A 15,112-nucleotide genomic window follows, 5' to 3' on the forward strand; every position below is an offset into this window, starting at 1 on the left:
AGAGGGACACAACAATTTTTGCCTCATCCTAGTGTAAAGGCACGTGACACTCGTGCTAGGGTCCACATGGTCCATGGAGGCGATTTTTTTTTAATAAGCATTGAAGAGATCTCGTTCATGGCAAGAATATCTGAATTCACATATTGTCTTTGGCTTAATTCCTTATGTGTTGATTGTAAGTCGATCTACTAATTGTGTCCTAAGGTTGACACGATAATCAAGGGGAGCTTGTTTTGGAGGTTCGACGTTCTATCTCATTCTATCTCCTATCGACATTTCAGGTTAAAAACATCACAGATAAGGGCAAACGCATGGGCTCGAGGACTTCGAGTTGTTTGGTACGTTATCCATGGATAAAACTTTGGGTAGATTGGCCCCCATATTTGGGTCCGCTGAATTATTATTGGGTTCATATAAAAAAATAATTTCCCTTTCCTGAGGCAATCTTGTGCATGTGTTATAGATCTCCTGGGACCCCTCCACCTTCCTGGGATCCCTTCGTTGCACTCAACACAACGTACATAGCGTGAGGCTAGTCGTGGAAAGAATATACCACACACCCAATACTTGCATCATGCCTTTGTTTTGTCTTGCATCACAAGATTTCAACTCAACTATCATATGCATACAACAGCATAACCAAACGAACCTTTGTCATAAGCTCATCAACATCTCCATTCAACTAGGTCACACTTTTGTCAAGCATCACAATCTCAACTCTTTCATCTTTGATCAACATAGCCTTTGCATGATCTAGGTGGGTATTGGTGGCCACTCGCCTATTCCACTTGGACCTCCACCGTAGTTTCTTTTCAGTTTCCTTAATTGTAGCACAACTTACTATTTTTGGCAGTTTTCAAGTCTTTAATTTCCGGAGCCATTTCGAAGGCCAAGAAGACATTTTTTGGGAAATGAGAGACATTAGAAAATTGCAATATCAATTTATTAGCTTGTTCTCGACCTCCTCTTAGAGATCTTTGGAACTAGGTATTATGATAGTTAAAGGATTTTCATGTGCCAACAGGAAGTTGACGGTCCAACTAAGCCCAATGAAGCCCACAAGCTTTTGCCGCTTGATCTCCGAGGGTTAGGTTTTTGGATTTTTAGATTTCCCATTGTTTCTTCATGATAAAAAGCCATCGATCCTCGTTGTAACACAGTTCAAAAGGCATGTAGCTATCACACCTCTTCTCAAAGATAAGCTACCATTGCCTAAGCTAGTTTATTTCCATTCTGCATATAACAATTTTTAGTAATCTGTTATAATTGAATTAAAGTTATGATTTCATTATATCTTTGTGTTCTATTCACATCTTTATTTTATTTCATTCATTCATAAATCTAGATCACTACCACATACCTTAGCATCAAACATAAATATACCTGGTTGCTACTCTATTCGTTTACCATCAACAGATACCTTAATGCTCATTTACCATCACTAACTACCACTCTAATATTTATAACAACATTTTTACCATAAATTAATTAATACCTAAAAGGAAAATTAATAGAAATTTATAACTTGATAATGTTTCTAGTGTATTACTTTTTCAGAAAACATATCTTTTTCAATGGTGTATTACTTTTTCAAAAAACATATCTTTTTCAATATCCTGGCCACGTCTTATCTTTGGCTTCGCGTACACCTATTTCATTAATTTTTCATTATTTATTTATTGTATATTTCATAAAACCAACGACCAAAACCAGGGGGTCCACCATTTAACTATCTTCGCCTACACATGTCTCATTATCTTTGTTTTATTATTTTTTTTCCATACAAAACAACCAAAACCAGACTACCTACCATTTAACTATGACCAACGTGGTTTTCATCCTGGGAATGTGAACACATTTCTTTATTTATTTTTGCCAGTGCTTGTCAACCCAACTTTCTTTGACGGTATATCGGTTTAAGTGTCGTTAAACTTTCATTCATTCACTCTCCTCTGATAGATATCAGAGCGAACAACAAAGCAAGATTAATGGATTTATACAGTGCAAGTTGCTGCCACGATTCAAATGAGAGATCCTCAAAAACACTTCACGTTCTAATGTTTCCCTGGCTGGCTCGCGGCCATCTTTCTACATACGCAGAGCTAGCCAAAGGACTCGCAGAACGCGGCATCAAAGTCTCCTTTCTCACAACTCCTCTCAATGTTCCCAAGATAGAGCCGCTTTTCATCGTCACAAATCGAAACTCGCGGGGCAAAGTTGAGATGGTGGAACTGCCATTGCCAGCGGTGGAAGGATTGCCTCCCGGGATCGAGTGCACGTCCGACACTCCGGCCCATCTATGGCCTCTCTTACTCCGCGCCGTGCACCTCTTAGAGAAGCCATTCGAAAACCTACTGCGCCGCCTTTCTCCAGATGTGGTAGTCTTCGACTTGGTTCAATACTGGACTCCTCGAGTGGCAACGAAGCTCGGCATACCCACCGTATTCTTCATTATCTTCGGTGCGGCATATTCGAGTTATCAGCTCTCACCGCTTAATGCCGAATATGGAGAACATGTCACCGCAGACGACTTGATGATTCCTCCACCGGGCTACCCCTCATCCACCATCTCATGGCGGCGGTTTGAAGCGCAGTTTACGCTCAAGATATTTCACATGAGAGACGACACCGATGGTTTGAGAGGTATAGATCGGATAGTCACATGTATCAATGGCTGTCAGGCTATTGCAGTAAAATCGTGCTACGAGTTTGAAGGGAAGTTCATCGACTATTTCCAGCGGGTCACCGGGAAACCGGTCATTCCCGTAGGTACGCTTCTGCAATCAAATGCCGGGCCTCTGGACTCCGAGTGCTTGAAATGGCTTGGAAGGAAGGCCGCTTCTTCCGTTGTGTATGCTTCCTTCGGCACCGAATGTTTTCTTTCGAGTGAAGAGATCCGAGAGATGGCTATGGGATTGGAAGCGAGTGGGCATCCATTTATTTTAGTATTGCATTTTGCCCGCGGCCATGCCGACGGCTCGACTTCATTGCCCGAGGATTTTGGAGAACGGATTGGGGACAGAGGGTTGGTATTGACTGACTGGGCGCCACAGAAAGAGATTTTATCACATTCTTCAACCGGCGCTTTTCTGACGCATTGTGGTTGGAGCTCTGTCATGGAGGGAATGAGCGTGGGATTGCCTCTCATCGCTCTGCCGATGCAATGGGATCAGGGGTTGAATGCCAGATTGATTGTCACTGAATTGAAAGTGGGTGTGGAGGTCGCTAGAGGGGCCGATGGCGGAGCCAGCAGGGAGGACATTTGCAGAGGTGTGAGGGCAGTAATGGCGCCGGAAGAGGGGAAGGAGGTGAGGCAGAGGGCATCGCAGATGGGAGATGTGTTCAGAAAGATGATATTGAATAGGGAAAGCTGTAAGGGATCTGAAGAGCGATATGTTGATAAATTCGCTCAGCAGCTTCTTGCACTGGCCACGGCAACGAGCGGACATGGTTGCCATTGAATGGAATCCAGGAGCAGATATGTGTGTACTCTTTTTTAATAACTATATTCAGGAGCCGATATGCATGTACTCTTTTTTAATAACTATAAGTGGGGATAATTTTTATTTGAAATTCCTGAGTTTGATTGCTATATCGCGTTAAATCGAATTTTGTTGGATTTTTTTTCGTGCTATCGGCTGATTTGGAATTTGAAATAAATTGGTTGAATTACTAATTTAATATTTTGTAAGTGAGTTGTGTGTAAGGAATCTGGATAACTAGGCGGTGGCAATTTGCCTAAAAATGATTCACTGGTTTTGAAAAAATTGATTGATTGATTTTAAATAAATGATAATCAGATATACTGACAAAAAAAACAAGAGACACTCCACCAACCTAACCCAAAAAAATTGTAAAATAATACTAATTATGCATACGTATTCGTTTTATTTAGATTTTTCGTGCGACATATGGGGTCGACAGTCGGCGGTGGAATCCGTCGACGACCATCCATGGCAGTTCCACCAGCTGGACCTCCCCCACCCAGATGTGATTTGCCCAAAAGAAAGGGTCACTGGTGGAGCGAAGTTGTCAGAAAATGAGATTTTGATGCGTCGGTTGGATGGCAACAGCTACCTGCCTGCCATAGATGCCTTATGGACTTCGATAAAATAATCCAATTTCTAGAACATATATTATTTTTTAAGTTTCGGAGTTGGTGAAGAGATTTACATTACAATGAATGAATCACTGGGAACCAATAGATGTTAGCTCCATTAAGTTTTACACAATTGCTGCTTAGAATTATGGAATTTAAATGCAGCCTTTTCTTAACTTATGGAAACCAACTCCAGTAGTTTCCTTAAGTTAAGGAGATCAACTGCAGCTAATAAATTTATTGTTAGGAGCTACTGAAGTGGTCCATTACTCCCATCTGGAGTTCTCTGCCTTGATCTGTGGGACATCTGACAAATAGCTAACAGAAGCTTGATGGAAGCTTAGCTATAAATTCATCTGTTTGGTCCCCAAGCTTAGATCTTAATCCCCTTCAGTTCTACACCATCTAGCTGAGATAGCAGAGCTTGGAAGTGCCTTCAGAATTTTTGTGTTCTTTTCCTTTTGCTTGGACAGAAGCTGGAGAGCTGAAGAAGAAGCAAGTGGACTATGGCCTGCATCAAAACATCACCAATGGCTGGAGGTAACTCGTATCCCTGGGCATTAAGATTTAATGATTCTTTTCAGTTATTCCGCATATAGAAGAATCGTTGTTGAAATTGAAGAATTTCTAACAGTTGGTATCAGAGCTTAATTTACCTCTGCCTTGGTGTGGATTCGAATATTTTGAAGTGATTTTTATTTTCATTTATTGGACTGAATATCATCGTTTGTATGTTTTCCTCCATTCCTTTCAATTTTCTGAGATTTCGTTCTGTAAATTTGGCAAGGGATTTTCTTTTCGATCTCTCGACCTTTATATCGTTCCAGATACTTTATGGCCTCGGCTCGGGTCATTGCTTTAGCAATTTTAAGTTCGGGTTACTGATAAACATGAATATATGTGAGAATTTTCATGTTTTTCCTATGGATCTGCATAAATTTGAATCTGTGGATTCAAGGGTTTGCTTTGATAGGGTCCCGCTCATTAAGACAGTAAGCGCTGATTTTAGAACCAGCCCTTGCATTCTTGCGTGTGTTAATTCTCATCAGAGCCGATTCAGATGAGTTTGCATGAGTAGATTCCTGTCGTCGATACTTGGATAGAATTGGAATGGATTTTCTGGTTATAAAATTAGTGTAAATTGATGTGGGTAGCTTAGAATCGATGGCCTTATAGAATTCCGCGTGAATTTGATATTATGGGTAGTTTAGAATTGATAGCCACAGAGTAGCACCGACAGATTCGATGTGTGTAGTATGAATGAGTACAGAGAACTGTCCTGGCTGTTAAAATAATGGAATGCGTAAGACGTTGGTATGTCAGCAAGAAACTTTCAGGACAAAGAATAAGGAACGTAAAAGTTCAAGTTCACATTTGATTTGATAAATAAAGAATTAAGGAACGGAAAAGTTCACATGCCTTTACCCATTTAGAATCAACTTTTGTAATCGGGTATCTCATATCACATCCTTAAATTGCATATCTAACCATATGATTTTACATGATGTTGAGCCTGCATGATCATTTTTTTAATCTGTCCCTTCATTAAACCATACTGTATGGGATGGAAGAGTAAATTCTTTCTAGTATCATTACTTTTATCATATATGCACTGTTTCTTCCAGAAATGATAACGTGTAGAAGCGTTATTAAATTTTATATGTAAGAAGCCTGAATCTCTTGTGCGGTATTGGTGAATCTGCTTGAGTTGAATTCTTATTTGAGGATTAATATTTCTCGTTTTTGACTGAGTAGAACATCACCTCATTTATCATATATCTTGTAAGGTATTGGTCGAACGGCGTGGTTTTGAAAACTTTTTGGAAATATAGTATTTTGTAGTACTGAACCACATCTTTTCATGGCATAAACTTTTTTTTTTGTTTTTGTTTTTTGAAAGACATTGTTGAGCTACATGCAAAGAAACTAAACGATGCATCATGAATCTAAGAGTTTAGGGCATGTGAGATATGCGCTTCAATGCGTTGTTGAAATTTAAGTTTATATTTGAAGTTTATAAAATATTTTTGAGGGTTTGGATGCCTTTAACACGTTCCTCTTTTGCTTGTTTTTTCTTTCTCCACACTCGCACATTGGGTGCATGTGGTGGGGACGTCATGAGCATATAATTGACATATTTTAATATATCAGACACATGATGGTATAGTCTAGTACTTCTTTTAATGATTTGAAACATGTTATCTCGTGAATTACATGATAGACATACATGTCGACAAGCTGATTATTTTATAAATGTATATGTTTAAAGTAAATGGCAAAGTCAATATATGACCTGATTCATTCAAGAACATACACATGACATGAAGGCTCTCACCAAAGTCTCGGGTATGAACATGAAATGTTTTGTGAAGTCTATTCCTTTTTTATATGAGTCATGTTTTATGCGTGTTTGCAAATTAAAGGAAATGGTTTATGCATTCTTAAATATTTCAATATTTCGATATTTGAAATGGTTTAGTCTTTTGTTTTGAATATTTCAAATTTGCAGTTTTGTTTGCAAATTGTTTAGAACCCATTTTGTAATTAATTTAAGAATTAGTCTTGAATAAATTATGGGACAGTTAGACTAAGGAATGTAAATTTGATTTTGCTGGAAAAATATTACAGTTATATGGAGTTTATTAAAATGTCATTTTGACTTACTCCTTTCAGTAAACATTATTTTTCTCTCTGGTTAAGTTTTGTTTATGCAGCAAAATAATGTCTAGTGATCCATATAATTTTAATTAATTAGAGAATAGCCACAGCATTTTTAATTAAATAAAATTATATATTTTGTTTGATAAGATCACATAAAGATTATTTAGACATTAAATTGTAATTAATTGCACTGAATATAATAAATTTTATCCCACAGGAATTTTTATTATATTTATGTGATTAATTAGGATAAAATTTCATAACCTACCCACAGGAGTTATGAATTAATAAGTTTTATCATAAAGTTTTATTGAATCTGTTTGAATTGAAAATTTAGCCCACAGGCAATTTTCATGTCATTTGATTCAATTTTTTTTAGCATCATCATAAAGTTTTATTGAATATGTTTGAATTGAAAATTTAGCCCACAGGCAATTTTCATGTCATTTGATTCAATTCTTTTTAGCATCATCATAAAGTTTTATTGAATCTGTTTGAATTGAAAATTTAGTCCACAGGCAATTTTCATGTCATTTGATTCAATTCTTTTTAGCATGTTTTACATTGGTAAACGTGAAAGTTCATAAAGTTTTATTGAATCTGCTTGAATTGAAAATTTAGCCCACAGGCAATTTTCATGTCATTTGATTCAATTCTTTTTAGCATGTTTACATTGGTAAAACGTGAAAGTTCGTAAAGCTTTATTGAATCTGCTTGAATTGAAAATTTAGCCCACAGGCAATTTTCATGTCATTTGATTCAATTCGTTTTAGCATGTTTTACATTGGTAAAACGTGAAAGTTCATAAAGTTTTATTGAATCTGCTTGAATTGAAAATTTAGCCCACAGGCAATTTTCATGTCATTTGATTCAATTCCTTTTAGCATGTTTTACATTGGTAAAACGTGAAAGTTCATAAAGTTTTATTGAATCTGCTTGAATTGAAAATTTAGCCCACAGACAATTTTCATGTCATTTGATTCAATTCTTTTTAGCATGTTTTACATTGGTAAAACATGAAAGTTCATAAAGTTTTATTGAATCTGCTTGAATTGAAAATTTAGTCCACAGGCAATTTTCATGTCATTTGATTCAATTCTTTTTAGCATGTTTTACATTGGTAAAACATGAAAGTTCATAAAGTTTTATTGAATCTGTTTGAATTGAAAATTTAGCCCACAGGCAATTTTCGTGTCATTTGATTCAATTCTTTTTACCATGTTTTACATTGGTAGAACATGAAAGTTTATTAAGCCTCAACATAAGCATGTGATTCTTTATTTTGATGCAGTAGTACAACCTGCAAATTTCTCTGAAATTCGTTCTAACATTCCCGAACTTGAGGAAGTAATCTCGTTTGTTTGTTATGAATCTGATATGGTTAATGTTAATATTAACACATGGTGGATTGATTCTGGATCAACAATTCACATTTCGAATTCCTTGCAAAGGTTTGCAAAACCTAAGGAAACCAGTAGGAAGTGAGCAAAGCATCTTATCAGGAAACAAGATGGGCTCGCATGTGGAAGCTATAAGAACATGTTATTTAACTTTAAGTAGTGGCTTTGTTTTGGAGTTAGAAAAGACCTTTTATGTTCCAAGTTTTTCTAGAAACTTGATCTCAGTTTCAAGGCTTGTACCTTTTGGATATTCCTTAAAACTTTTCAGAAAAGAATCTTTCAGTCTATTCTATAAATCTGATTATGTTGGGAATGGTATTTTGTCTAATGGTCTTTACTGCATTAATTTACAAAACAATGTCACATATGATTCAATGCATGTTCACACTGGCACTAAAAGACGATGGTTATTAACACTTCTTCATTAATAACACTTCGTCATTAATGATTGACACCACTTCTTCATTAATAACACATCTTCATTGATTCCCCTCTAGTCATGGTGAGCAATTGGTTTGCAAGCTCAAGAAGTCATTATCTGGTTTAAAACAAGCATCCTGCCAATGGTATTTGAAATTCCATAATGTAATTTCTTCTTTTGGTTTTGTAGAAAACATTATGGATCAATGTATATACCTGAAGGTTAGTGGGAGTAAAATTTGTTTTCTTGTTTTATATGTGGATGACCTTTTTGCTAGCAACCAATGATAAGGGTTTGCTACATGAGGTGAGACGATTCCTCTCTAAAAGTTTTGATATGAAGGATATAGGTGAGGCATCTTATGTCATTGGCATTAAGATCCATAGAGACAGATTTCGAGGCATCTTGGGTCTGTCACAGGAAACCTATATTAATAAAATTTTAGAGAGATTTCGGATGAAGGATTGTTCACCAAGTGTAGCTCCCATTGGGAATGTTGGGACGATGTCAGAGTGATCCAGGTTTAGACCACTGGAGCGCTGCAAAGAAAGTAATGAGGTACCTTCAAGGGACCAAAGACTACATGCTTATGTATATCCTATTTGAGGCTGCTTTACATGGTGTATGGCTTAAGAATTTCATTTCTGGGCTTAGAATTATGGATTCTATCTTTAAGCCATTGAGAATATATTGTGATAATTCAGCTGCTGGTTTTATGGCTAAAAAAGTGGGAGTCGAAATAAACACATCGACATTAAGTATTTAGCTATAAGGGAACGTGTTAAAGAAAAGAAAGTGGTCATTGAGCACGTCAGCACTGAGTTAATGATCACTGATCCTTTGACTAAGGGCATGCCACCGTTTAAATTCAAGGATCATGTATTGAATATGGGACTTGGTTCCATTATGCAGTTTTTTATTGTATGGACAATGTTAATGAAATTCTTAATTATTGTGATGTTTTTTCTCATATTTATGTGCACCTTAAGTTGATTTGAGAAAATTCATTTAAGAATGACCAAGAATAAACATAGGGTTTATTCATTAAGAAATTGTTGCCACATAAATTATAATAAGAATAAATACATAGTAATACATGGAAGATAATACTCGTCATTAGAGGACTTATCGCCATGATTCATGTATCTATTACTTAATACAGATTATCAATGGTTTTTAAGTTGAGACATTAAGTTTGGAAGTATGGACCAAGTGGGAGAATGTTAGCTCCATTAAGTTTTACACAATTGCTGCCTAGAATTATGGAATTTAAACTGCAACCTTTCCTTAACTTATGGAAACCAACTGCAGTAGTTTCCTTAAGTTAAGGAGATCAACTGCAGCTAATAAATTTATTGTTAGGAGCTACTGAAGTGGTCCATTACTCCCATCTGGAGTTCTCTGCCTTGATCTGTGGGACATCTGACACATAGCTATCAGAAGCTTGATGGAAGCTTAGCTATAAATTCATCTGTTTGGTCCCCAAGCTTAGATCTTAATCCCCTTCAGTTCTACACCATCTAGCTGAGATAGCAGAGCTTGGAAGTGCCTTCAGAATTTTTGTGTTCTTTTCCTTTTGCTTGGACAGAAGCTGGAGTGCTGAAGAAGAAGCAAGTGGACTGTGGCCTACATCAAAACATCACCAATGGCTGGAGGTAACTCGTATCCCTGGGCATTAAGATTTAATGATTCTTTTCAGTTATTCCGCATATAGAAGAATCGTTGTTGAAATTGAAGAATTTCTAACAATAGACCCATTTACCTTTCAGTCCAGTTTTCCCTACCTGCCTGTGATCGATCTATCGATTGTGCCCGTTGATGATTATATTACTTACGCTAAACAGGAGGCCCCCGCGTCATTTGCAATTAAGAATTCTTTCTCTTGGCATTGCATTCCAGGTGCATTTATTCAGATTAGAAAAGAGTCATTTCATTAATCAATTTCTCTACCTATTCAAGTCAATCTCTCTTTCTATCTATTGCTTATATTTAAAAAAGTCATATATATAAACAGAAACTTTTAAAAGGCTTTTTAGAACACTCAAATTATATAGATTTCTTAACTCAAAATTGTAATTTCAAAAATTTCCATTAAATGATAATCAAAATTGACCCAAAAAATACACATATAAAAGGGTTTAATAACTTTGTAGAAGAAAAAGTATATTTTCACGATAATCTAGTTTACAATTTCAAGCAAGATTGTGATTTTGTATTATTTAAAATACATTTTTGGATGCATAAACAAATTCAGCAAAGGCACTTAAATTCTACAAATCAAACAACTTAAACTCAAAATTTGAAAAATATATGTTGGATTTTGATTAAAATTAATCATAAAAAATGCTCTAAAAAGGCCATTTGGTCTATAAATTCAATTATGCCATTAAAAAACCAAAACATAAAAAATTAAAATTACTACAAATTAAAATATTACTTTTCACTCTTAGCCCACTTTTTAAATGTAAATAAAATTCTAATAATAGTTTATTATTTTTAAACATTTCAAAAATCAATTTAATAAAATAGATTATAATTAAATTTATAAATTAAAATCATTATTTTAAATATTTTAGTCCAAACAAACATTAAAGTTATATAAATTATTTATACATTATTTAAAATTGTTAATAATAAACGATTCTTGTGGTAAATTATATATTGATCAAATTGTCAAATTATTTAAAGTTCATGTTAAAAAAAATAAAGTCAAAAACTTCCTTACAAATAAACACTAAGAAAGATGCATGATACTCCCTCATTGTCATTGTTAAGAAAACCATACAAACATTCTAGGATATAATGAGGCTAGGTAGTTTGATATACCTGGGCATCTTTAGATATATTTTTTCCATTTATGGACTAGAGTTGCTCCATCCTCTTTTGGAGCAACACGTTGGTTTTGAGTGGGGAAGTTACATCACTTGCTTTCCTAGTGCATTTTCCTCACTCTCCTTTATTTGTGGTTGTCTCAGTGGTTTCATTTTCTACATTTGATATGGGAGAGTCAAGTCTAGTCTTTCATAAAGCCTCCTTGGCAATTACTAGAGCGATTTTCTACACTTAATATGGGAGAGTGAAGTCTAGTATTTCGTAGAGCCTCCTTGGCAATTACTAGAGCGGGTTGCTAGTTCATTTTTCAGTTGAGTTGTCTTTTAGGTAGTGCTTCACACTATCAAGTAGATTTTTGGGGCGGAACTTTAATAATCCCTTCACTCTCCCTCTCAATTGGAAGGCTCAATTAAGACCTTTAAGTAGGCTCTCCGTCCCTACTTTGGTTTGCCTGAGAAGGTATGAACCTGTCTTGGTTGTCATGATTGGCTGCAACTGGTATGTTTTCTGAAAGAAGTATTTGAAAGTATTATCTAAAAATAGGGCATGTTTCCTAGATTTCCCAAAACTTAAAAACCATATATTTTGCGCTTATTATTGGGATTGTTTTAATATTTTTTCTTTGGAGATTAAACCGTATATCGAATATCTTGAATCTTGAATGGTATCTTGTAATCTTGATTGAAGATTGACAAATTTTATGTATTTTAATTTACCGGGAACTTTAGCTGGTTTATAACACTAATATTTTCAAATATAAACGATATCCTTCATTCAAATCATCATATCAATCAATGGCCTTGGCCTTGCTTTCCCTCACATCACTAGGCCTTCCTTTCCCTCACATCACTAATCTTTTTAAATATAAACGATATCCTTCATTGAAATCATCACATCAATCAATGACCTTGGCCTTGCTTTCCCTCACATCACTAATCTTTTTAAATATAAACAATATCCTTCACTCACATCATCACATCAATGAGGGCTTGGCCTGGCTTTCCCTCACATCCCTTGAATTACTTTTCTTATAAACATGGCAGGCATCTACAAGAATGTTCCTTCGAGTTATTGCAATGGCCCCTATTTAGACTTGTTTTTTGCATGTTTCAAACTCCTTTTCTTTTTGGGTCGTAGAAGCAATCTCGGGACAAGGATCAAACAATCAAAAAGAGTTTAAAGTTATAATTGTGCAATGGAAAAATGAATATTCGTAGCTCATTGTCCAGTGTATGAACAATCACATTCACGACAAACTGATACCAAACGAGTTCCATCAAATCAATTTTAGTCATGTTTTCCTTTTTTGAGAACGCATCTGTGTTGCTAACTCTCTTTGTGAAGATGCTATGTTATAAAAGAATTCGTTACTAGACAAATCATATTTGGAAGAGAATATAAGTTTGTAGAAACATCTTTGGAAGAGAATATAAGTTTGTAGAAATGTAATGTAATGGGCCACCTTGGCCTTTACTCTTTTTTGTTTTTTAGTTCAATTTTATTGATAACTTTGACATAATCTTTTTTTTTATAATCGATATAGTGCCTGTTGTTTTTGTTTGTTGCAAGTGCAACGCACTTAAGAAATGTATTTTATTTTAAATTAAAATATTGAGTACATTTTTTCCATTTAGTTTTGAACATTTTTAAAAATAAATATTTAGAATAATTAATATCACTATTATGTGCTCTTTTTATAATAATATTTAAGGAGAAAGGTTATTTTTTATGATAAAAATGGTTAAATTGAGTAAAGAGATATAACCTCCCCTAATGAATTGACATCAAATTTAGTTGATATTGAAAATCTAACATTAAGAGGGTATTATTTAAAAATGGAGCATCTTTCTTGGATTTCCCAAAACTTAAAAATAATATCCAAGACATTCACATAACATATTTATTTCTCTTTGTGCGTCGTAATCCATAAATTTTGTTATATATTTTCACAAGAAAAAATATTTGAAACATGGAATTATAGATATATGACAACATCTTGCAAGGCACATTATTTATTACTTGACCAATTCAATTTCTACCAATTCCACATTTTGGGTACCCAAATTTTGTTTCATATTGTCCATAACGAGTAAAAAATCTAAACTCCCCAAATGAATCGACATCAAATTTAGTTGCTATTGAAAATCTAACATTACTAGGGTATTATCTAAAAATGAAGCATCTTTCCTTGATTTCCCGATACTTAAAAACCATATCCAAGCAATTCACATAACATCTTTATTTATATTTTGTGCATGGTAATCCATAAGTTGTGTTATGTATTTTCATGTGAAAAATCATTTGAAACATGTAATTATAGATATATGACAACATCTTGCAAGGCATTATTTGTTACTTGACCAATTCAAATTCTACTAATTCCACATTCTGGGCTTGCATACTTAGAACTAGACAACTACAAAGACATCCTTAGAACAATACCTAAAATGGTAACAAAGGAGGAAAATGCAGCCTTGACTAAGCCAGTGGACAAAGAGGAACTACAAAGAGCCATTTAGAGCATGCATCGAGGCAAAGCACCGAGACTTGATGGATTTTCAATAGCCTTCTACTGCACATGCACATATTGGGAGTTCATTGAAAAATATTAACTCAAGGTGATTCAATGGAGCCAAATACCAATTCCACCCTTCTTGCCATGATACCTAAAGAATCTAGGCCTTCTTCTCTCAATTTTTTTTTCCCCATCTCTTTATGTAATTCCTCATATAACGTCATAACCAAGATCCTTGCAAATCGTCTAAATATTATCCTCCCCGAGTTGATTTCTTAAAACCATGGTGGGTTCATAAAAAACAAGTAGATAGTGGATACTATTCTCTTAGTGCAGGAAGCCATCCAATCTAGTCTTTCCCGATATGAGCAAGGTTTCATCCTCATTCTTGATATGACCAATGCCTTCGATAGGGTTAGAAACTCTTTCCTCTTTTCTTTCATGAAGAAATTTAATTTTGTTAGGGAAATCATTGACTTCATCAAGGCCTGCTCCATAAGAAATGGATAGCTCCTCTTGTAAATGGAAGGCCAAGGGAATTTTTTCAAAGCTCTAGGGGGATTAGAAAAGGATGTCCAATCTCCCCATTCCTCTACACTATTATGGCATAATCTCTTAGTAGGAAGCTATAGCATGAGGGGAAAAGAGCACTTATCACAAGAGTTTAGTACAACATAGGAAAAAAAAAATGAACCACTCCTGATTCATTGATGATACCCTGCTTATAGTAGAAGCATCCCCCATAGTGGCGAGAAGATTTAAGTCCACCATGAACCAATTCTTGGAGGTATCAGGAGAACTTTCCAATAATCTTAAGAGTTGCATAAATGGATGGAATACCTCCCATTGAACTCTTCAACACATCTCTCAGATATTTGGAGTGCCCTGCAAAATGGAGTGGACTCACTTCAAATACCTAGGTATGCTTATCTCCAAGAAAACGCTTAAAATTGAAATTTGGATAGAAGTCATATATAGAATGAAAAGAAAACGACAACAATGGGGAATGTATTGGCTCAATCTAGTAGGTAGCTTCATTCTATTCAATTTTGTTCTATTATCTCTCCTTGTGTACCAATTTGAAATCTTGCAAGCCCCAGCTAGCATCCAAAAGAAAATAGAGATCACCATTAGGAAATTCCTATGGTAGGGAAGCAAGACAAAAATAAAAAAATTCAACATTC

General features: G+C 35.2%; 1 protein-coding gene across 1 annotated transcript; it reads left to right on the forward strand.

Annotated features, from left to right (window-relative positions):
• Positions 1-1,887: 1,887 nt before the first annotated feature.
• On the forward strand, positions 1,888-3,573 carry LOC149138259 (UDP-glucosyltransferase 29-like). The gene has a single exon (XM_089447776.1). The coding sequence runs from the start codon at positions 1,989-1,991 to the stop codon at positions 3,459-3,461; it is 1,473 nt and encodes a 490-aa protein (XP_089303902.1). The 5' UTR covers positions 1,888-1,988; the 3' UTR covers positions 3,462-3,573.
• The last annotated feature ends 11,539 nt before the right edge of the window (positions 3,574-15,112 follow it).

Source organism: Pinus tabuliformis, chromosome X, assembly GCF_031772625.1.
Source record: "Pinus tabuliformis cultivar Carrire ecotype Pingquan chromosome X, CPIR1, whole genome shotgun sequence".
NCBI classification, from domain to species: domain Eukaryota; kingdom Viridiplantae; phylum Streptophyta; class Pinopsida; order Pinales; family Pinaceae; genus Pinus; species Pinus tabuliformis.